This window comes from Lycorma delicatula, chromosome 2 (assembly GCF_047948215.1).
Source record: "Lycorma delicatula isolate Av1 chromosome 2, ASM4794821v1, whole genome shotgun sequence".
NCBI lineage: Eukaryota > Metazoa > Arthropoda > Insecta > Hemiptera > Fulgoridae > Lycorma > Lycorma delicatula.
This window is the reverse complement of record NC_134456.1, coordinates 112,032,429-112,056,403: the sequence shown is the minus strand read 5'-3', so window position 1 is coordinate 112,056,403 and position 23,975 is coordinate 112,032,429. Positions and strand designations below refer to the sequence as shown.

The window sequence follows — 23,975 nt, the reverse complement described above, 5'->3', positions numbered from 1 at the left end:
TATGTGTCCTGCATGATCTACTCACTTTTGCCAATGATTTGGAAGTGTGAATATTTCTTGTTCATAAAAAGTTTAAGGACAAGTCATCAACCAATTGTGCACACATTCCTTGACATCTTTATTGTTTCAAATCATTCCCCTCTAAGCAGTTCTTTCAAGGGCGCAAACAAAAAATAGTCACAGGGGAACAAATCTGGACTTTCTCAGTGCATTTTTTCCAATTTATCCCTTGTCAAGTCAAAATCGTGGTGTGCGACCTGGCATTGTCATGGAGAAGGATGATAATTTTGTTTTGGTATTCTGCTTTTGTTGACTGTTGCAGCTGACAATAATAGTAAGCTACATTCACCGTTTATTGATTGTGGAGAAAATCAATGAGTAAAACTCTCTTTAAGTCAAAAAAAATCATTGCAAGAACTTTTCTGGCTGACAGACTAGTTTGGCCTTCACTGGGCAGCTCTCATCCTTCTGTTGCCACTCCTTACTCGCCTTTTTTGACTCCAGAGTGTAATAATGGATCCATGTCTCATCACATGTGACAATGCACCTCAAAAAATTGTTCTCTATTTGCCGAAATCCATTCAGAAATCTTACAGATCTGCAACCTGACCTGTTTTTGATTTTCAGTCAGCAACCTTGGAACCCATTGAGCACTAATTTTTCTAAAGCCAAGATGATCAGTGATAATGGATTGAGCACTCCCATAGCTGATACCCTCTACTGATGTAAGTTTTTCAACAGTGAACTGGAAATTACCTTCGATAAGCTCTTGAACGTTATGGATATTGTCAGCTGTGAGACTTGATCTTGGGTGTCGATCATGACTCAATTTCTTCTACACTTTCTCGCCCGTTCTTAGTCTGGCCCACGAATACATTTGTTTCTGGGAGAGTGTAGCGACCCAAACTGCACCTTTAAACAAGTTAAAATTTCCACAGGTTTAACACCGTTTTACTATATGATTACATTGTGCAACAGACAACAGAACCTCTTGCTCAGTCATGGCTGTACTGATGACAGAACAGAGTGGAGGAGCTAACCAAGCTGGTTTCCCAGATTAAACATTAACCCTGTACTCTGCCATCCAGCTCAGAACTACTTACTGTGTAGAATAGCAAAATTACCATTTAAATTTGATTCAACCTCGTAGTTATGTTAAATATACAAATAGTTCAAATAGTCCTCATTAACATATTGTAAGTTACTATACATATATAATAATTTATTTAAAATAATAGTCATTGTTGGGTAAAGTTAACAAAAAAACACAGAGCTTGTATTTGCCAAAAGAAATTGGACTTTAATTATGTAAAACAACTGAACTTATGTTAAAGCATAACCTTAAATTAAATGAAATTAGGAAATAAACATAACTTAATGATACTTAATAAATATCAGCTGAATCAACATATGAACAATGATATTAAATGAGAAAATACATGAATATATATTTGTTTAAATATACAATTTAACAAAGCCTGAAAACAAGAGAACATAACACCTTATTTTCAATTAGATACTTAAAACATAACATCAATAGAAAAGTGTAACTGGAAAACAGTTGCACTACTGACATATACTGTAATATGAAAATTAGCAATGAACAGATGTCATTAACTTAGAAAAATAAATTACAACAATTCTTAGTATAAAAAAGAGTTAATTACAATATAATCACATTAAAATAAGTAATAATATAAATAGAGTTCATTTTGGTAAATAAGCATTCTTGAAAATATAAAATTACAAAGTCCTAAAACATAACTGCACATCAGGAGTAATTTGCTTTAGGTTAATTTACGAGAAGTATTATGAATACAGTTCATGAGTAGAAAAGGATTAATCTCAGCGATTAACAAGTTACAAGATTAAATGATAGAGTTAATTACAATAACAACAAATTGAAATAATTAAGCACGAAAAATAGATTGCAGCTGAACGATGACACAACCTTATATATGTCACCTGTCGTGACTGCACTTAAGTGAATAAATGGTTTCAAACTAAACTTGAAATTGAAATGCGTAAGGTACCATGAACTGAATGTTCCACAAATTTTACTGATAAAAATAACTGTTTAACGTAATAAATAATGAAAATTGAACTTGCCTGTAGCACACAAATATTAGCAAGAGACGAACTCGTGAATGAAGGTAAATGAATACATACAGTAATCCTGGGCGTAGTCCGCAGTGGTGTATCAGGAATGCAGGGGTAAGGCGTGGTTTAGAGGTTGAACAGTACGTGGCGTCTCAAAAATGTAGCGAGTTTGGAAAGATTCTGCATCGATGAAAAATGTAATCAGCAGCTGGAGAAGATTCGGCGTCGATAGAATTGTCAGTTTGTAGCGATTGTAACACTTACAAGAGAGACGTAAAATACAGAATTTTAAGATTAACTTAACAAAGAAATGAGGCAAAACAAAACATAGAGATCGGTGAAATCACGAAACACTGGCGAGTAGAACTAGAGAAAATTTCGACAGAGAAATACCGCAACGTTTATAAGAGTATGAAGACGGCGAAAGTATTAACATTATACGAGTGAGAGAGAGAACATCAAAGCCTGGTCCTCCAGCTAGAGGACCAGGATCCGCGCGACGTAAAAGTCAGGACTAGAATGACCAAAGCTGGCGTGGTGAGAGGTGGGGGAAACAAAGAAGGCAATAGACCAAAGAGAGTGTGTGTGTTGACAACAAGAGCTAGTGTGCTGGTATTGGTAAGACAAAGAAATTAGCATAGACGGGAAGTTTGGGTAAGAAAGAAAATTAATATTATAATCAAGCAGACCATTAAAAGAGTTATGTAAGACAGATAAAAATTGTTGAATACGAATGAGCAGAGGACATGACGTGGTCGCAGACAAAGAAAAGTATATTTCTAAGAACTTGACAACATTAAAATTAGAGATAACAACAAACAGCTAAAGCTAATGTGGTTAAATAGAAATTGCTTTTATGAAACATTGCGACCACAGCAGATAAAAATAATTACAAAAACATTATTGAAAATAAAACAACTTTACGCATTGGCATAAACAGTCATAGAACCTTTAAAGCAGATCTTATCGTGTATTATTCTACCCTTATGCAATGGCAGACATTAAATTGGGGAATTCTTATCCACTGACTGTCTGTTGTAACATATAGAAGGTTTCTCATTCAATTGAACAGACATTTATATTTCTTTCTCTGAACAAGTTCATGGAAAAAGTTGTACATTATCACAAATTCATAATTATGTGTGTCTTTTCTTTATAATTAAATGCTTGAAAAAACCTACCACTAAAAATTGTTTCATTAAGTTTTTGTGATCTAATTCAGTTGCATTGCAGATTTTCCTGCTCCAAAAAAAAAAAACTGAAATATAAATTATTAAAAGTGGTGTTATAAAAATAGCATTTATGCATGGAAAATCGTAAGATTTTCTCCATTTTTACAAATTGTAGCCTCTATAATTTTAAAAATTATTATAAAAGTATATGATTTTTATGATCTAAATCAGAGTATTCTAGTACAATATTTCATTTAAACAGGCTTAAATTCTCTTAGTCATTTTGAGGCAAACAAATAAAGCAGAAGGGTCAGCCAACTAAGTGAAATATAAAAATCAGTGCATTTATTAGTTCTTATCATGATTGTTTATTATTTTGTTAGTTATTATTATTGCTATTCATATTTTAATTTTTATAATTATCTTTATTCTAGCAATTATATCTATAAGAAAAATAGATTCCTAATAAAATTCCATTTAAATTGAAAAGTGTATGACTTAGATCATACTGACTTGTGTGTGACTTAGTATCCTAATGGAAACCCACCAGTTGGTCTAGTGGTGAACTCATCATCGCAAATCAGCTGATTTTGAAGTTAAGAGTTAAGTTATATTATATCATTGTGTTTTATCAATGATAAAAAGTTTTATATTTATTAATCAGCAATTTCTTGCATTTATTTTTACTGTTGATTTACTTTTGTTTTATTGTAGCTCCCTATAATAAAGAGAGTATTAGTTTAGAATCAGTTATGATTAGCTATTGGGTCATGCCTCCACCAGAGAACAAGCCACATGAGTATGGGAAACCAATGCTTATGTCATATACAGTTGTTCAGGATAACTATCTCTCACAAGATGCACTCACAGAAATGGTAACTTAATTTTTGTTCATTATTATTATTATTATTATTATTTAAGAACTTTTTTTATTTTTTCCATGTGCAGATAAGTTTGATTGCCTTTTATGCAATAGTTGTGTTGCTTTTTAAATACAGAAAACATGCTAATTAACTACATAAATTATAAATAATCTGTGTATGCAAAAGATGTAGGTAAAAACTCAAAAAAATTTGTTAGATTTTAAAATAGTATTTTAAAGGTTTCTTCTTCAAGATTTAAAGGATGGTGTTGATTTTTATTTATTTCTTTTGTCTTGCTCTTGAAGTTATCTTGCTGTGCATTAAACAAACATTACTCTTAAGAATAATATGTTTCAAGAGAAACAACTGTAGTTTCTCTTGTCAAACTCTTTTTTCATAATCTGTATTCATCCATAATAAAAGGTTTTTTAGTTTAGAAATCATGCATAACTGTTAGAAATTTTTATTTCAATAAAAATTTTTTATTTAGATATAAAATAAAATGTATAAAATGCAACAACCTAACTGTACTTTTAATTTAATGTTAAGATATGCATCATGTTCCTTTCATTAGCCTTTTGTAGAGTGATGCATACTTGTATATACATGGACTGTTATTTGTATTTTCCTTCTTGGCATTCTGTTATTTGACTATATAAAGGATACATGTAAGTTATACTCGGCCCTTGGCACATCTTTGTACAAAATCATTATGTATGTATCTTTATATGTAGGCTAATTACTAATTGCATGGCAATCTATTTGGAGATGATTCTATAGCCAAAAATAAGAAAAAAAGTTCATATAAACATGGGTCAGAAAACAATTCATTAGTGAGTTTTGACTCGCAAAACATTTATTCTTGCTTTCTGCTGCTCTCTCTGTGAAATTAAACCATACTAAAATTGCTTAATTAGAAACAAAACCCACAAACTGGATCGGAAAAGTGATACAGTTTTTAACAGAACAGTTTTCATCAATGTTTGAACAACATAATGTAAATGAAAACAAACTGAAAACTTATCAATAACAGGAAAAAAATGAATAAAATATAGATTAAAAAAAAATAAAAATCACATAATTTTTGGTTTTTTCCTTAAAATGATTAAATATCATAATGGTTACTTGATAAAGCCGCAAACATTTCTTCAAAGCATTGCTCAATATGGCTACCATTCTGTTCAGTGCATAATTCAGCTCAGCGAATTCATGCTAGCTGGGCACATCTAATAGCATCATTTTTATTCCTAATAGTAGTAGCTTCTTTTATACAATGTTTCAATTATTCTATGTATATAAATTTTGTACAAAGTTAACTAGAAATTTTTATTTGTTAAATTAACAAAGTTAATTTATATCAAACCTAAAAAAGTATATTTTCCGACAAAACCTTTTCATGTTTTACCACATTTTTCTTAAAATCAAATTGAGATAGAAGTCTGGGATCACTTTTTATTCAATTTCTTAGAACAAAAACCATAAGAAAGCACCAAATTTACCCCAAGAATTTTAGTACGGTTTAATTTAACAGAGGAAACAGAAAACAGGGCTAAATGTTTGCAAGCCAAAACTTTCTAACAAACTGTTTTCTGACCCATGTTTATATGAACATATTTTCTTATTTTTGGCTATAGAATCATTTCCCAAAAGATAATGTAAATGAAAACAAATAGAAAACTTATCAATGACATAAAAAAATGATTAAAAAGTAAATTTAAAAATAAATTACTAAATGTTATGAAGAGAAATACAACTTGGTTTTAAATTATGATGTACTCTGCATAGATTTCGGAATTAATAAACTTTATAACTAATTTTTAAAGCTTGAGACTAGTACAGATGTTTTAATCCATTAAAATCATACAAAAATGCAAGTATAAGCATTGGGATCTGTGGTTTCTAGGAGAAGAAGAAGATAGACTCACGTAATATATTTGTAATACCTTAGGATCTAGTGCGTTCAGACATAATAAAAAAAGAGGTTGAAGGTAAACAGATACAATAAAGTTTGATTATACTATTCAAATTAAATCTTTTAATTAGTTTAATTTGCCTCAATTCTGCCTCTACCCATCCTTATCCTCTGATGTAAATTTCAACATGAATAAATTACAATCTATTCATCCATTGTGTTATCTTGTACATTTTTACAGACCATTTTTCTTGTAAGTATTTTTCCAGATAGTTGTTTTAGTTTCTTTTTTATTGTAGTTAAAAACTTACAAGATAACATTTTTTTTCTTTTCAGAAAAAGTGTGCTGATTTTTATAAAGTCGAACAAGATTATGTGAACTTTTCTGAAAAGTATAAAAGTGGAATTACATACTTGGAAAAATTGAAGGTTGGTATATTTTCCTTTTTGTATTTTAGTAATCTTAGCAATGATTATTATTTTATTTATTACTTAACCTTTTTTTTTACTGTTAAATGGTATTGACTGCTATAGATTTTTCCTTAAATGTCACCGCTATAGTATGCAGCTACTTAATGGCAACAACAACCAGTATTGTTTAACTTTTGTTGTCAGTGGAAACTGATTTATTACATAACTTTAGCTGTTCGTTCACATTATCTCTTTACATCAAATTTATGTAACATTGTAGAGTTGAAGATGCATCCAATCCCAGTGAAAAATGATGCCAGCTGCAGATAAAACTTCAGAATTTTGCATCTGTAATTATTAATTCTGTAGGTAATGTACTTTTTTAAATATATATTTAAGTGTAACTGTTTATTATTTCATTTTTGTAGAATACTCTGAGTTCAAAATTTCCTCGTGATCAGAGCAGTGGAGGAACATTATGGAGTTATCTTAGTGAGCTGATATCCCCAGGAAGTACTGGAGAAACACAGCCCCCTCCAACACAGAATGCTCCTCCAGCAATACCTCAACCGACTCCAACACCGTTATTGTTGCCGACTAGCCTTCCTATTACTATTCCTTCAGCTAACAAGCCTACAACACTATTGGGAGCTGAATTAGCAAGTGCTTTGTTTGCAAGTGGTAAATTTCCATCTCCAGCTTCCCTTATGAGCCTCTCTGCTATATTTCCGTCCGCTCCGACATCATCTCCTAATGCACCTATAAGCATACTTAAACCGCTTATTACTACTCCATCTTCTCATGTCACTGTGTCTCATGCATTAACACCTCATTCATTACATTCTCACCAACAGTCTCACGGTACATCAACCCATGCTTCAGTTCAATCCTTGTCGCTTTCTTCTCATGGACCATTGTCACATGTGTCTCAGTCCCATAATCTACACCAACATATTGCTTCATCTCATAGTCTATTGTCTCATCCAACATCAACACATACTCACCAATCACATGGTACACAGTCTCATACTTTACAGGGTCTTACTCCTTCCTCTCATTTATCCCAATCTCTTGCTGCTCTCTCACATATTCCACAATCTCTTTCTCAACATTCTCATTCATCACATTCTTTATCACAATCTTCACACACATCACAAACTCTTTCTCAGCCATCACACATATCACAGTCCTTATCACAACCATCTCATACAACACAAACCCTCCCTCAATCTTCACATTCTTTGCAGTCTCTCTCTGTCCCTTCTCTTACTTCACAATCTCTTCTGCCACCTTCCAATCCCCCACACACCCGCCCTCCTCCAACACCTTCCCCGCAACTACCCTCGCCTGCAAAAATTCAAAAACTTGATGAAATACATTTAAACAATGTTGATAAAGTGTGTGCTGTTACAAGTAGTCAAACTACTTAATGGTGATAGTATGACTTGCATTTCATTAAGTACAATTTAGTGTGTCTATTGCAAAGCATAAGTCTGACTTATTAAGTGGTACTCTTTATTATAAATTTGTATTATTATAGATTAATTTGTAATGTCTTCAATTTTATAAATATTTTATTATTTTTATATGTAATTATAAGTATTAATAGTTAATATTGATTTCTACTTTTTCCTGCTTTTAAACCACATGTAAAACCTACTACTACTTTTGATTGACAGGAGTAACCTTTATTTTCCATTATTTCCCCAGTTAATTTTCTAAAAATAGTTTGCATAATAGTGATAAATATTATTTGTTGTTATATAAAATACTATCATTTTTTGTCTGTAATTTTTAAAACATCCAATCAATTTTTACAAAATGTTGAAAGATATATAAGTTGTGTGCAAACTCCATTGTATAATTTTTTCTACAAAAAATGTATGTAACCTAATATTACACATGAAAATTAAAAAAAAAAACAGTTTGTCATTACTAGAAAATTTTACAATTGAATAATATATTTAAATAGTCATTTTACTATTTAATAGGTACTATAGTGAAGTGATTAATGTAACTTAAGTAAATCTTTAACTTTTTATAGAAAATTTTAAACATTTTCAGTACAATGTTTCAAAATCCAAACAATATTTGTATGGATATAAAATTTAATTTAATAGAAAGGTGCAATTATATTATTCAGTCCTTATATCTATAATTTGTACAATGGAAAAAATGTCCAAAAATTAAAATTTAAAATTAAAAGTTAAAATTCTTTTAAAATTCTAATATAAGTTACAATACACAAAAACCATTTCTTTATCTATGTGTGTTACAAACTTTGGAACTACTGGACTTATTTTCATTTAAAAAATAATATTTTTTAGAGATCCTTCCTTTCCTTGTTAATTTTTTTTCTAAAACAAGTTGTACTTCAAGAAACAGTAAATAAAGAAATAAAATAATTTTAATTTTATTTATAATTTTACTATATGCTTATTTAAAAAAATTAAGGGTTCCTGATTTTTGGAAAATTCTTTTCTGAAAGTGTTAATGAAATACTTATGAAATCACAACCTGTCTGTTGATGAATTATATTTTTTTACATTTTTCAGTATCAATATGCATTTTGACAAAATGCATACAATAAATACATTGTACTGTATTAGTTCATACAATACGACGAAAAATATGTATGTCTGTATGTTAATAAAAGAACTCTTTTAAACTCATTTAATGAGTTACAAGATTTTTTTTTCAAGTAAGTTCACCAAATACACAAGTTTTGATCATATGAATTTGAAATTTATATGAATGTACCTTAGTAACATTTATATGAATAATTTACCACAATGAATAATTTTTAATTCATCGAAACTGAAAAAAAATCAGTTTTAATTGTATATTTAAATTTTCACCAGTAGCTAAAACCTTTTTAAAACATCTTATACATAATCTTTTAAAAGGGTAATTCCTCAGGAGGTTACCCTCCCCAAACAAATTCAAAGGAATCTGACATCCCTGTACTTATATTCATTGTACTTAATATTTTTTTTTAATTTTCCAGTGTGACAGTATTTAGGCAGAAAATGAAATAATTTTTTCTGTAATATTACGAAGTACTCGTCTTTGCATATGCCATGTATGTGTGTATGAATGTATGTATGTTTTTAATTTAAGTATTTATGTAATTTTTTTTTATATTCCTGTTAAAATTTTAGTTTATACTACCTTCATTAATAGTTTTACTAAATCGGTTTTTGTAATAAGTGATTATAAGTTATATGCATAAAAAAATAGAAAGAGTTGAAATGGTCTTTTTTGAATTTCAATGCCTTAATAATATTCAGTAGACAGTATTAGTTAAGTAATAATACAAACAATCAACTAAATACTGCAGTATATGTTATAAAGATACTTTTAATAATTTTAATTTTATATTCCATAACCATTTATTCCAGAAGTTATTTCATCTTACTTAAGGGTTTTTAAGTTTCATAACATCAATAAGAAAGTCTTATATCAGCTCTGCAGAAAAGTCCCAAATTATTTGAGATTAAAAAAAATTATTTGATGTGATGTACTTGATATAAGTATATAAAGTACTTATTTCAATAATACTTAATAAATTATTATGAAGTATTTATTTCACAAGTATTTTAAATTACTTATAAAGTGGTTCATATTTTAAAGATGTGAATATTAAAAATGGTAAAAACAAATCATTATTTAAAAAATGATTAGATTTGTACACCTTATGGCTACTTTTACTGTATCATTTTGCTGGCAAGTTGGAATTGTGACAGGAATTGCGTTGAGAACAACTTGTGTTGTTTATTGGTTCATCAATATTCTAACCTTAATGTAGCAAAAATAAATTTACTGTTACAATTCACTGTAATTTTAATAATTTCCAAAATGTCCTTCCAGAGTGCAACATAAATCAGATCATTCAAATTAGACTTTATCTAATTTAGAGAAGAGAATACACCACTGAAATGTGATGTACCATTTAACTCTGATTCACGTTAGTATTGTTATACTATTTTTTGCTTTAATTCAGTAAATGATAAAACTCTACTGATTAGTTTGAAAATATTTTTTAACTACAATTTTACATGTTCATCCTTTTTTTATAAATTTACCAACAATATTAATAATTTTTTTTTTTTTAAATAATTTTGTTTTTAATGTTTGTTATGTTTTATTGGAAAATTAGACTATTGAATTTATATTTTTTATGAATTCTCTAAAAGCTCTTAATTTTCTTTCTGTATTGCATCTTTTTAACTGCTATAGCACTGTGAGAAAATTTTAATTATTACTTTGCTGAGTTTAGTATTATTTTATTTTACATAAACAAAATATCTATAAAGATTATTTGACAATAATAATTACATTTAAATCTAATGATGTTTATGTTAAATTGTCTTGATCTGATTCATAAAAATGATTTTTTACAAATCATTATGATTTCTAAAATTATATTTAGCTGGTATAATTTATTCAGTACCTTTTGAAGAAATTTTATTGAATTTTATGTTGCAGTACTGCAAAATGTGATAATATTATAGACATAAGTTATTTAATATTATAGACATAATTTATTTTATGTAAGCTGTAAAAATCTATGTAAGGTTGTGAAATTATGTGTTAATGTATTTAGGTTATAAGTAAATAAATCTGATGTATGTGTTAGTAAATATAAAGAAGTATTGGCTAAATTGCAAAACTTGTCTTTTTTATTAAGGAAAGATATTAAAAATTTTTCTAAATCCACATCAACTTGTGATTACTTGCTATAATGGATGATGTAGCTGTTGTAGATTATTCAAGTATTGCAGGAAAAATAAAGAAATTATTTACATACCAAACAAAAGATTCTCAAGGAACTTCAAGAATAAAGTTAATTAATTATAATGCCTTAATCATTAAAAATTAAATTCTGTAAATAAGTTTTGCTTAAAATACAAACTTACTAAAACTTCCCAAATATTTTTGAAGAAATAGATTACCATTTCTGCTTCTTTATAATAAATGTTTTTGTATTTGCCAACGGAATTTATAAAGAAAAGTTACTTACTAGGTGATGAGTTCTTGTTATTTATTTCAGTTTTTTCAGTCAGTGCAATAGTAACAGACCAGCAAAGACAAACAACAAAATCAGTTTCACTATTCTTCCAAAAGCAGTTCAATTTTTTTTTTACCACATCAAAAATTTCTCATCAACTGTAGTGAGCTGATTTGAATTAGCCAATCGCTGGTCTTGTTTTTGAGTATATCATTATTTTTGTATTTATAAAAAATTACTGAAATTGTAAATTATGTTAGTTACCTTGTAAACTGGCCTGATAATAGATTTTGTAATAAAAGATGTATTCATCAGATATACATACAGTTCTTCGACATGCTGGTTTGGGGGTGTTTTCTGTTTACCACTCTCTTGTAAAGACAGTTCTTTCATTCTTTTACGACTGATTGCTTGGCCGACTGCACATTCTTACTTTGTGTTAAGATTGAATCTATAAACATTCTAGATAAATTTGGACAAAATATTAAGTTTATAATATTTTACTATTTGATTTGTAATGGTAATCAAGGATGGATTGTTTTATTGGTTTCTTAAATTAAATGTTTTATATTTATTGATTTATATGTATTACATATCAAAATTTATAAAGCTCAGTTGAAACACCAGATTGATGAATTGATGTTGAGGGACAAGGAATATTAATACAAATACAAATTAAATTAAATTAATACAAATACAAACACATGAGTGAACTGTACAATGAATGAGTCTTTAGATATTTTATTTATATATTTATTTTTTGCATCTCAGTGTTATTTATATATATATATATATATATGTATGTATTCCTCTATTTGCTTTTATTTTTTTTTTCATTTTTATAACTTTTAGTTTTAATATTTTCATTTCATTATTGTATAAAAGAATAAGTAAGAAGAAAAGATAAGTTTTTTTAATTTAGCAACGCTTCACCCACCCATGTCATCTGTATATTGTCACTGTCTCTTGACTGAGATTTATTAACACTATCGTCAATATTTTTATTACAATTGTTACTTTTTGTAAACCTTTTGGTTTGCATATCAGCAACTTTCTGTGTCTCATAATAATATTATCCTGTTTTAAAATTTTGCTTTTTTTAATGCTCTAAAAGTACCTAATCTAATGGTAGATTGTATTTATTATAGTTGATTTTCAACGTAACAAGTTTACAGGACAGTAAATTATTTAATAGAAAAGTAGTTCAAATTAAATAGTGTATGTTGAAGCCATTTTAAAACATATTTAGTTTTCATTATTTTTGTGCATAGAACAGCTAAATACATGTTTTTCAATTGTAATTGTAAACATCAGAAAATGTTATGTTTAGTTTTACCTCAGCTATTAAATGCAATGTGTATTAAAACTTTCTAAAATAAAAATTTAAACTTATAAATGTTACTGTTTGATAGCTAAATTTTATAAACTGATGGCTTATCAATATTTAAAATATAAATAATTATTCCAAAACCATCCCTTTACTATGCTTTTTTTTCAGCTCAATGATAAAAAAATTAATTACAATAATAATTTTTAGTGATTCATTTTTCACTTTTATAATAGATTTTTTTTTTCATAAAAGTGGCTTAATTCACCCATCTAGCATAGCAAGTGAGAAGTGTTTACAACATTGTACAATTTTTGTTTCAAGCTACTAATAATACTGTACAACACTGAAAATATTTTGGGTTCAAAAATAGCTTATTATTATGTATTTCCATCTGCTGAATTCAAAAATCACCATAAAAATGACCAATTAGCTCTTGCTTTGGAGATACAATGACATGTCATTTTTTACCCAATCTACATTTTTAGTTTGGGGATAATTTTGTTTTTGGATTTCTCACACCTGATAAATGACAAAACACAATCAATGTTCTTCAGCTGTTTGTAGGTTATAAACATTATTACTATTGCTGCAATAGTGAGTTTTGTATTGTTTGTGTTGTAGTAATTATTGCAGAATTTCAGATTTTCAAATACTTTTGAAGTAGAAAATTTGTTAAATCAAATATCACGAAAATGTGTAAATTCAGTGAATAATTTTTTTTACATTTGTGGTGAAATAACATTTTCGTCACCGAAACACAATCGGACACCTCTTGTGAAGACTGCCTACCAGCATAATTTTGGTATGATTTTTGGTTGCATGCGATGCAACTGCTGCTTGACTGTGCACCACATTCTTGTGGAATGCATATGATATTGCAGCCTTCTGTCATAAATTTAAATTGCCTGGGAACTTTCATCAAATCCAGGGCAATAATGAAGAAGTTTTAGACCAGGTGTTTTTATTTCTTCAGTGTGCTAATATTTTACACATTTTTAATACTTTTTTTTTGGTGTATGTTTTTGTATTTTAACATTTAGTTTAAGTTTTGTTTTGTCTTTATTTTAATATATTAGTTATTTTTTATTTTGTTTTTAAATCTCTCCTTTAAGTTTTCATTTTGTTTAATTTATTTTTATACTATTGTTTGTGTTTATGTTACATGTTTTGTTTTCTGGGCATTTCTTTTAAATTTTTAATTGTGAATTTTTTTTTTGACAGTTTTTAAAACAAATTGTGTTCGGGCAGTGATAACGATCAATAATGATCCAACTGATAGGAAGCTATTCATAGACACCACCAAGCTTAGTTTGAAAGCTTTATTACTTCACAGCAGCAACCCTGTTGGTCATGTAGTTCATACGAAGGAGCCATCAGGGCTAACAGGAGGGGGGTGTGGCAGTCAGAAGTTGATATGAAGGAGACTAATGCAAACATGGCAATCTTTTTAGACTCAATCAAATATGCCGAATACAAGTGGAAAATCTGTGGTGATCTAAAATCCAATCACTGTACTACTCTTAGGAATGCAATTGCAACTAAATACTGCTGCTATATGTAGGACAGCAGGGATAGGAAATTACATTATATTCAAGCTGACTGGTCTGCAAGAAATCTTAACTTTAGCAAGAAAAATGTTGTTGCCAAGCCTCTCATGGACCCAAAAGATGTTCTTCTTCCACCCCTTCATATAAAGCTGGGTTTAATGAAAAATTTTGTCAAAAGTATGAACCGAGAAGGATAGGCCTTTAAGTACTTAATCGCCAAATTTCCTACATTAAATGATGCAAAAGTTAAGCAAGGTATTTTTGTTGGACCACAATTTCAACAACTTGTAAAGGATCCTGCATTTGACCAAATTTTGGAAGGGAAAGAAAAGGAAGCTTGGGAAGCCTTAAAAGGAGTCATTCTTGGATTTTTAGGCAACAAAAGAGATTAAAACTACAGTCAGTTGGAGACAGAGTACTTCTGCAAATACAGAGAAAGATTCTATCATGATATTTCTGTAATGAAACAAAGATATCAGAGCCGTTGAAATGAAGCAACGCATGTGAATTACTGCTTGTCTGTGTGTAGAGATGCTCTGGAACTCACTTACAAGAGGAAAGCCAAAAGACAACGATCTTACGAAGCCACCACATGATACTCTTCAGACTCAACCACCTGCCATCTTCCATCAGTTCTTCCATCAGTTATGAACTCTTAGAAAGTAACTGTCTTTAAAAAAAATGTCAAATGGACTTTCTGTGTTGTTGGCATATCTAACTAAAATGTATCATTTTCTCTTAATCCGTTAAATAAAATAGATTCACCAATTGTATATCACAGAGTGTAGAGCTAATAGAAATTTTTCTTTGTCATTTTCGTTTTTCGCAACCCAAAATCAGTAACATTTGAGACTCATGAAGTAAAGGAAACATTAAAAAAAAAACATTTTGTTGGGCAGTGTAAATTAGTCCATAGGTAAATCAACCACATTAATTAATGTTTAATTAAAACATATAGACAAACAAAAATAAAATTATTTAATTAATACCTAAAATATGATAAAATTTGTTCAAATAAATATTAAAAAAAATCTGTTTGAAGAGTGTATATGTATAACTTTTTAACAAAGAGTAGACTTTACTGGGGCAATGAAACTTTTAATATTTAATGAAATATAATCCTATAGAAATGACATCTTTTTTAATAAATATTAACAATATAAATTTAACAATATTGATGAGATTTTAAAAAAGAGGTCTTATCAAATGAAAATTCTTATTTTTTAAATAAAATATTATACTTTTGTTATTTATTTAATAGAGTAGATATATTTATATAAATGAAAAAAAAAAAAATTTAATGAGATAGCTTTTTATGGTGGCTTTCTAAATCTAAAATTAAACAAAAAACTTCAAAATCAGTATTTCTTCATAGTAAAAAAAAAAATTCTTTTATATCAATTGAAGCCACTCTCCATTACTGATTTACAGCATCTCCACCTTTCATCCAGCTGTTCTGGGTTCATATGTTGGTCAGCATGGCATTTTTTCACGTGCTACAAAAATTCTTTTTATTGTCATTCATTCGCAGCTGTTACAGGATACCAGCCAGAGTACAAGGGTTAGTTTTTTCAAGGGCCGATCGGTCGCGAAATAAAACCCCGCCCAAAAATTGGATGAACCTTTGCATATATGTGTTGCGCAGCATCTCTAGTATGGCCTTCAATCACGCTGCGTCGCTTCGTTTAGTTCTGAACATGCAGTTAGCACGTAAACATGTCTACAACAATAGCATCTCCCGCCAAGTGTGAAGTGCGTGCGGTAGTTCAATTTCTTCAGGCTGAGGGGTGTATTGTAGCTGAAATTCATCGACCAATAAGTAATGTGTACGGTGAAATTTCAATGAGTGACAGCAAAATGCGACAATGGTGCAGGAACTTTAAAGCTGGACATACAGATATTCATGATACAGACGGTCAGGGAAGGAAGCGAGTGTCAACCGATGATCTCGTTGAGCGAGTGGATGAGGCAATTCGAGAAAATCGTCGGTTCACAATTTCTGTACTGAGTGATTCACTTCCTGAAATTTCAAGGTCAGCTCTCTACACCACTGTGAGTGAGAGACTTCAGTACCGCAAACTGTGTGCGAGATGTGTTCCCAAGATGCTGTCTGACCATCACAAAACAATGAGAATAGACGCCTCCCTAATGTTTCTCCAGCGCTACTATAATGAAGGAGAAGATTTTTTGAACAAAATTGCCACAGGGGACGAGACATGGGTCCATTTCAAAACTGAAGAAACAAAATAACAATCTAAACAGTGGATGCATTCTCATTCTCCCAGTAAACCAAACAAGTTCAAGCAAACCTTCTCCAACAGAAAGTGTATGGCTACTGTGTTCTGGGACCGGAATGCAGTTCTCTTGGTGGATTTCATGGAACGTGGCACGACCATCACTGCAGCCTCATACTGCGTGACTCTTCAACGTCTACGAAGGGCAATTCAGAATAATCTGAGAGGAACGTTGTCATCAGGCATTGTCTTTCTCCATGACAATGCTCGGCTGAAACATGGCTGAAAACACAGGCGGCTCCGTTCTATGACGAGGGTATTGGAAAGTTGGTGCCACGCTACGACAAATGTCTAAATCAGAGTGGCGACTGTGTAGAGAAATAGCATAACTATGTAAGTACTTGTTACAAATAAATTTTTTTTTATTTTCACTGTGGTTTTAATTTCATGACTGATCAGATCTTGAAAAAAAAATAACTCTCGTAAAATCGAATACATAGGACTTAATTGGTGTTGCGCTCTCTCATCTTCAAAAGAGTTATAGACCTCAACACAACTATTTGTATTTCTTTTTTCTGGCTGGTGACCTGTAACAGTTGCAAATGAATGATTATAATAAATAAACTTTTTTTAACATGTAAAAAAATACCATTGCTGATGAAGAGACAAACACCCAGAACCTCTACCACTACATCACGGAAATAGGCTATTAAATAAGTAAAGACAGTTTTATCTAAATGAAAAATTTAGATTGGTTAATTAAGTAGTTTTCTATAAAAATAACTTTTTTTTATAATATTGAGATTTAAAAAAAATACAAAAGGACCTCTGTAACTCATAAAAGACACATGTTATAAAATTAATGGTCAAATTGGTGTTAAAAAAGAACCTTTCAAATATACTTACACATTTAATTTGAACAAATTTTGTAATCACATAAAAACTACATACAAAGTTAATTTTTAGAAACTTGCTGCATTTCTGAAAAAAGTGTGAGGAATTAAAGTAATTTGATTAAAGATATGTAGCTTTCTGCACTAATTTATACTAAATATACAGTGAAACAAACCTAACTTGGATTTTTAACATCATTTTTTTTTTTTTTGTCTTCAGTCATTTGACTGGTTTGATGCAGCTCTCCAAGATTCCCTATCTAGTGCTAGTCGTTTCATTTCAGTATACCCTCTACATCCTACATCCCTAACAATTTGTTTTACATATTCCAAACGTGGCCTGCCTACACAATTTTTCCCTTCTACCTGTCCTTCCAATATTAAAGCGACTATTCCAGGATGCCTTAGTATGTATGTGGCCTATAAGTCTGTCTCTTCTTTTAACTATATTTTTCCAAATGCTTCTTTCTTCATCTATTTGCCACAATACCTCTTCATTTGTCACTTTATCCACCCATCTGATTTTTAACATTCTCCTATAGCACCACATTTCAAAAGCTTCTAATCTTTTCTTCTCAGATTCTCCGATTGTCCAAGTTTCACTTCCATATAAAGCGACACTCCAAACATACATTTTCAAAAATCTTCCTGACATTTAAATTAATTTTTGATGTAAACAAATTATATTTCTTACTGAAGGCTCGTTTAGCTTGTGCTATTCGGCATTTTATATCGCTCCTGCTTCGTCCATCTTTAGTAATTTTACTTCCCAAATAACAAAATTCTTCTACCTCCATAATCTTTTCTCCTCCTATTTTCACATTCAGCGGTCCATCTTTGTTATTTCTACTACATTTCATTACTTTTGTTTTCTTCTTGTTTATTTTCATGCGATAGTTCTTGCGTAGGACTTCATCTATGCCGTTCATTGTTTCTTCTAAATCCTTTTTACTCTCGACTAGAATTACTATATCATCAGCAAATCGTAGCATCTTTATCTTTTCACCTTGTACTGTTACTCCGAATCTAAATTGTTCTTTAACATCATTAACTGCTAGTTCCATGTAAAGATTAAAAAGTAACGTTGATAGGGAACATCCTTGTCAGACTCCCTTTCTTATTACAGCTTCTTTCTTATGTTCTTCAATTGTTACTGTTGCTGTTTGGTTCCTGTACATGTTAGCAATTGTTCTTCTATCTCTGTATTTGAACCCTAATTTTTTTTAAAATGCTGAACATTTTATTCCAGTCTACGTTATCGAATGCCTTTTCTAGGTCTATAAACGCCAAGTATGTTGGTTTGTTTTTCTTTAATCTTCCTTCTACTATTAATCTGAGGCCTAAAATTGCTTCCCTTGTCCCTATACTTTTCCTGAAACCAAATTGGTCTTCTCCTAACACTTCCTCCACTCTCCTCTCAATTCTTCTGTATAGAATTCTAGTTAAGATTTTTGATGCATGACTAGTTAAACTAATTGTTCTGTATTCTTCACATTTATCTGCCCCTGCTTTCTTTGGTATCATTACTATAACACTTTTTTTGAAGTCTGACAGAAATTCCGCTTTTTCATAAATATTACACACCAGTTTGTATAATCTATCAATTGCTTCCTCACCTGCCCTGCGCAGTAATTCTACAGGTATTCCGTCTATTCCAGGAGCCTTTATGCCATTTAAATCTTTTAATGCTCTCTTAAATTCAGATATCAGTATTGTTTCTCCTATTTCATCCTCCTCAACTTCCTCTTCTTCCTCTATAACACCATTTTCTAATTCATTTCCTCCGTATAACTCTTCAATATATTCCACCCATCTATCAACTTTACCTTTCGTATTATATATTGGTGTACCATCTTTGTTTAACACATTATTAGATTTTAATTTATGTACTCCAAAATTTTCCTTAACTTTCCTGTATGCTCCGTCTATTTTACCAAAGTTCATTTCTCTTTCCACTTCTGAACACTTTTCTTTAATCCACTCTTCTTTCGCCAGTTTGCACTTCCTGTTTATAGCATTTCTTAATTGCCGATAGTTCCTTTTACTTTCTTCATCACTAGCATTCTTATATTTTCTACGTTCATCCATCAGCTGCAATATTTCGTCTGAAACCCAAGGTTTTCTACCAGTTCTCTTTATTCCGCCTAAGTTTGCCTCTGCTGATTTAAAAATTTCCGTTTTAACATTCTCCCATTCTTCTTCTACATTTTCTACCTTATCTCTTTTACTCAGACCTCTTGCGATGTCCTCCTCAAAAATCTTCTTTACCTCCTCTTCCTCAAGCTTCTCTAAATTCCACCGATTCATCTGACACCTTTTCTTCAGGTTTTTAAACCCCAATCTACATTTCATTATCACTAAATTATGGTCGCTATCAATGTCTGCTCCAGGGTAAGTTTTGCAGTCAACGAGTTGATTTCTAAATCTTTGCTTAACCATGATATAATCTATCTGATACCTTGCAGTATCGCCTGGCTTTTTCCAAATGTATATTCTTCTATTATGATTTTTAAATTGGGTGTTGGCAATTACTAAATTATACTTCGTGCAAAACTCTATAAGTCGGTCCCCTCTTTCATTCCTTTTGCCCAGTCCGTATTCACCCACTATATTTCCTTCCTTGCCTTTTCCAATGCTTGCATTCCAATCTCCAACTATTATTAAATTTTCATCTCCTTTTACGTGTTTAATTGCTTCATCAATCTCTTCGTATACACACTCTACCTCATCATCATGGGAAACCTATTTTATAAAGTTTCAGAACTTCATAAAAATTAGCAATTTTTGCAACTTGTCAAAGCAATCACTATCTAAAACATAATTAATATGACCTTATAAATATTTTTTAATTTATGTTTTCAAGTTATAAGCATAAGTAAAAAATTGAAATGTTTTGATTTTTCATATTTTTAAAAAATATACAATTACAAAAAATGCATGTCTTGAATAAAAAATTATCTTTGAATAAAAATTTCTTTGAGAATTTGATTATCTCAAATTCTCAAAGAAATGAAAAACTAAAACACTGCTATTAAATACTTCAATTATCATCTAAAAGCATTTGGATGTAATTTATGTAACCTAGGTATTAATATTACTCTTCCTCTATCAAATATTTAGTAGAGTTTTTTCATTTTTTTGTAAGCATCATTGTCCAGTCAGCTTAATGAATCTGGTGGCAGTATGACACACAGAATGTCTTCATGAATTATGGGAATTTCATCTTCCTTTTTGGCCATTGGAACTTTTTTTTCACCTTTGATCTGCGTAAACTTCAGATAAAATATTTGGCATTAACTGATGATGGCATTTTACTTATGTCAATCACAGTTGTGAGTCACCATTCGTTTTTGTAAATAGCGGTCCTTAGTCACCACTTTTTTGTTCAGATTCCATACAATGATTTTGTAGTCCCAATTCGACTTCTTCATCAAAAGATTTACAACTTCAGCTTCAAATTCATCACTAGACCTTAGTAGTGATTCAAGATCATCTATATAATCAGGAACAAAAGATGCTTTGCTTTCATCTTCACTTGAATTAGACCATAAGAGTACAGATTTTCCATATTTGATGAGTTTTTTCAGTGGTTATTTGCTCCTTGCTTAATTTCTTTTCTCTTTCAGAAAAAGAGAAAGTTGGTTTTCATAACTTTTATTTGTTGAATTACATCTTTTTCAGTTAGAGAAACATTATTAAATGAAAGTTTCCCTTTTTTCGGTTGCATTTTGCCATTCTTAGAGATTGTTTACAAAAGTAGTATACCTCTAAAATTTGAAAGGTCATTTTTGGCGCTTGCTGTTGTATTTTTGGTCAACTCATCTTCTGCTTGGTTGCTGGTGTTAAGTTCATCATTCAGATGATTAGAGATAGTAACTTCTGGAAATGGCTGCAAGATGGCTTCTTGTTTTTCAATTTGCCTGTGTGCTGATGTGTTAGGAAGGCCAACAAACTACAAAATTATCTGCAAGGGGTGAGGGCAACCTGTCATGTAGGGCATCATCTAGTTGGTTTCCAGTAAGCCATTCTGCTTGTTTGCTGACTGGTAAAGGTGTGGGATTATTCACATTATCCTTTGGAAGACTAGGCTTAGTTTCTGGGGCTGAGCAACTTTTTAAGAGCTCATTGAAGGTCAAAAAGTCAGATTCCACAAGATTTGAATCCTGCTTCTATGTTGCCTCTTTAAAAGCTCTTCTGTCTCGTAACTGTTTCATCAATCTGGAAAATCTTATTTTTTTGAAAGATTTTTTGCAACCATGCTCCCATTTAATTGTCAACCAACCACATTTTCTTTTCAGGAGAAATAACTCCTACATCTAATGGTTGAATTTTGTCAGATGAATGTACAGTTATTGTTAGCATATGAATATTACTATCAGTGCCTAATTAAGCAACTCTTGACTGAGTGTGGTGTTTATGGATGTCATAGAAAACCAAGATGGACTTAGGCATGTCTTTTGTACAGTCAATGAATTTCCAAAAGTAGCGCAAAAAGATATTTTTATCCTGCCATCCATTTGGAGAAGACAAATATGCTGCATCTTCTGCTCCATTCACACACCATAACTCATATAGGTTTTTGCTTTTATAAATGATCAAAGGAGGGAAAAGATACCCATCCAGAGCTACTGTTTCTACAACAGAAAATGTTTCCTTTCTATTACCTCCATACACCTGTGAAATACATTTTGTTCACTTTGCAAGAACTCTAGTTGCTGTGCTTGACACATACCCAGTTTCAATTGCCCTAGGTTATCAATTGCTTGTATGTTGACAATTTTCCCTGTGTTTTTGATACCAAGCTTTTCAACTGTTGCTTTAAACACTGTAAAAAATTTTGTGAAAGAGTCCTTAGTTGTACACTGAAGTCTTGAGTTTTGTTTAGCCTAAACTTTGCGCTTAACAATTTGAGAATGTCTCCTCATAAATCCTTCTAACTATTTCCTACCAGTAGATTTATTAGTTTTTTAAAATAGGTTCTTAAGTTGGTTTACTTCAAAATAATCTTGCATAACAGAAATGATTTCACCTCTGGTAAAGAATTGCTGGCTATTACTTAAGAAAATGACATTTTCTGCCAAATCATTTTTAATTTCTTCTTCATTAGTGGTTTTCAACTAGTTCCTTTAACACTATCTTCATTTTCTCTCTTCAAACAATTTTGTTCAAAAATGTTCATTGTTCTTGACACTCACAATTTTTTATTCTTGCAAATACTTCATCTGATATTTCATTACTATATCTGTACTCAGTTTTCCTTTTATAATTTCTGGACACTTTGATTACTTTTCAAAATATTCTAGAGCATAGATTTAGCACTAACTAGTTACTTTAAAAAAGTAAAACCTTCATATAAGCTGAAATTGAACCATAACAAAATATTTAAAGCATGTTACAGCTGGTAAAATTAACATGTGAACCAAGCCACCCAGTTTCCCCAAATGTGGATAATTGAGTGGTAACTAAAAATTTTTATTTTTAATGTTACAGAATGAAAAGTAACATAATATGATATTACTTCAAAAATAAATTTGTGTGTTAAGATATCATGTTTTTATGAACTTAAAAATTACCACTCAGTTTCCCATATGGGGGAATTGAAAGGTAACATTTGCTACCCCTGCACCACCCCGTCATCGGTATTTTTATAAAAGTAAGGGTATTACCTTAGCCATTATACAAGTATGTCCTATAATAAACTGTTGCTTAGTCCTGAAGAAATATTGTGAAGCCAGACAAAGTGAAAACCATGTTTCAAAATTTTAAAAAAGGTATGCTGACAAAAGATGAATTGTATTTTTTTGGATGTAAAAAAAACGGTAAATATATTTCTGTCATAATGTTTAAGAATCAGTTCATACATTTATGCATTTGTTACATCTCTAAACTGTATATCAAGCACATTGATAAATTTATAAAAAAATACCACCATTTCACCCCACTTACACTAAACATTCAAAAATTAAATTTCTTTTCTAATTAAATAAAAAGTTGTTTCTATAAAAATGAAAAACTTTTAACAAAATTTGTTTTTCTGGAAATTATTTTTTTTTTATTTAAAAAATGTAATTTTTAGTATAAAATCAGAATTTAATAATATTTTTTTCTGGAGATTATATATATTTTTGTTTTTTTTTACTTAAAAATTTAATTTTAATTTAAAATTAGAACTTAATATCAGTTTAGTAATAATGTAAATCCTTTTTTGTCATTTATTTTAATGAAAAAATCATAATAAAATTTTTTTTAAACTTAAAAGAAGGAGATATTTGAAATGAATTATGTAACATCTTTACCAAAAATTTTTTTTACGGAAGTGGTATTTTTTTTTAAATATAAAATTACATTAAAAGTTATCAGTATTAAAAAGAAACTTTTTGTATTGAATGAAAATATATATAATTTAAAGAAAATATTTTAATTTGTAATCTTTTTTACTTGACCGAATTAAAAGAAGTGTGATCGTGAAAAATATAAGTATTTGTGAATCTTATCATTCTAT

At 30.1% G+C, this 23,975-nt stretch overlaps 1 protein-coding gene across 2 annotated transcripts in view; it reads left to right on the top strand.

Annotated features, from left to right (window-relative positions):
- The window catches only part of LOC142319137 (MPN domain-containing protein), a 57,141-nt gene extending 48,819 nt beyond the window's left edge, over positions 1–8,322 (top strand). For both annotated transcript variants that reach the window (XM_075356088.1, XM_075356089.1), the window contains exons 9-11: positions 3,987–4,147; positions 6,384–6,476; positions 6,887–8,322. In XM_075356088.1, the coding sequence (XP_075212203.1) occupies positions 3,987–4,147; positions 6,384–6,476; positions 6,887–7,888 (1,256 nt within the window). In that variant the 3' untranslated portion in view covers positions 7,889–8,322. The remainder of the gene's footprint in view (positions 1–3,986; positions 4,148–6,383; positions 6,477–6,886) is intronic.
- Positions 8,323–23,975: the final 15,653 nt, after the last annotated feature.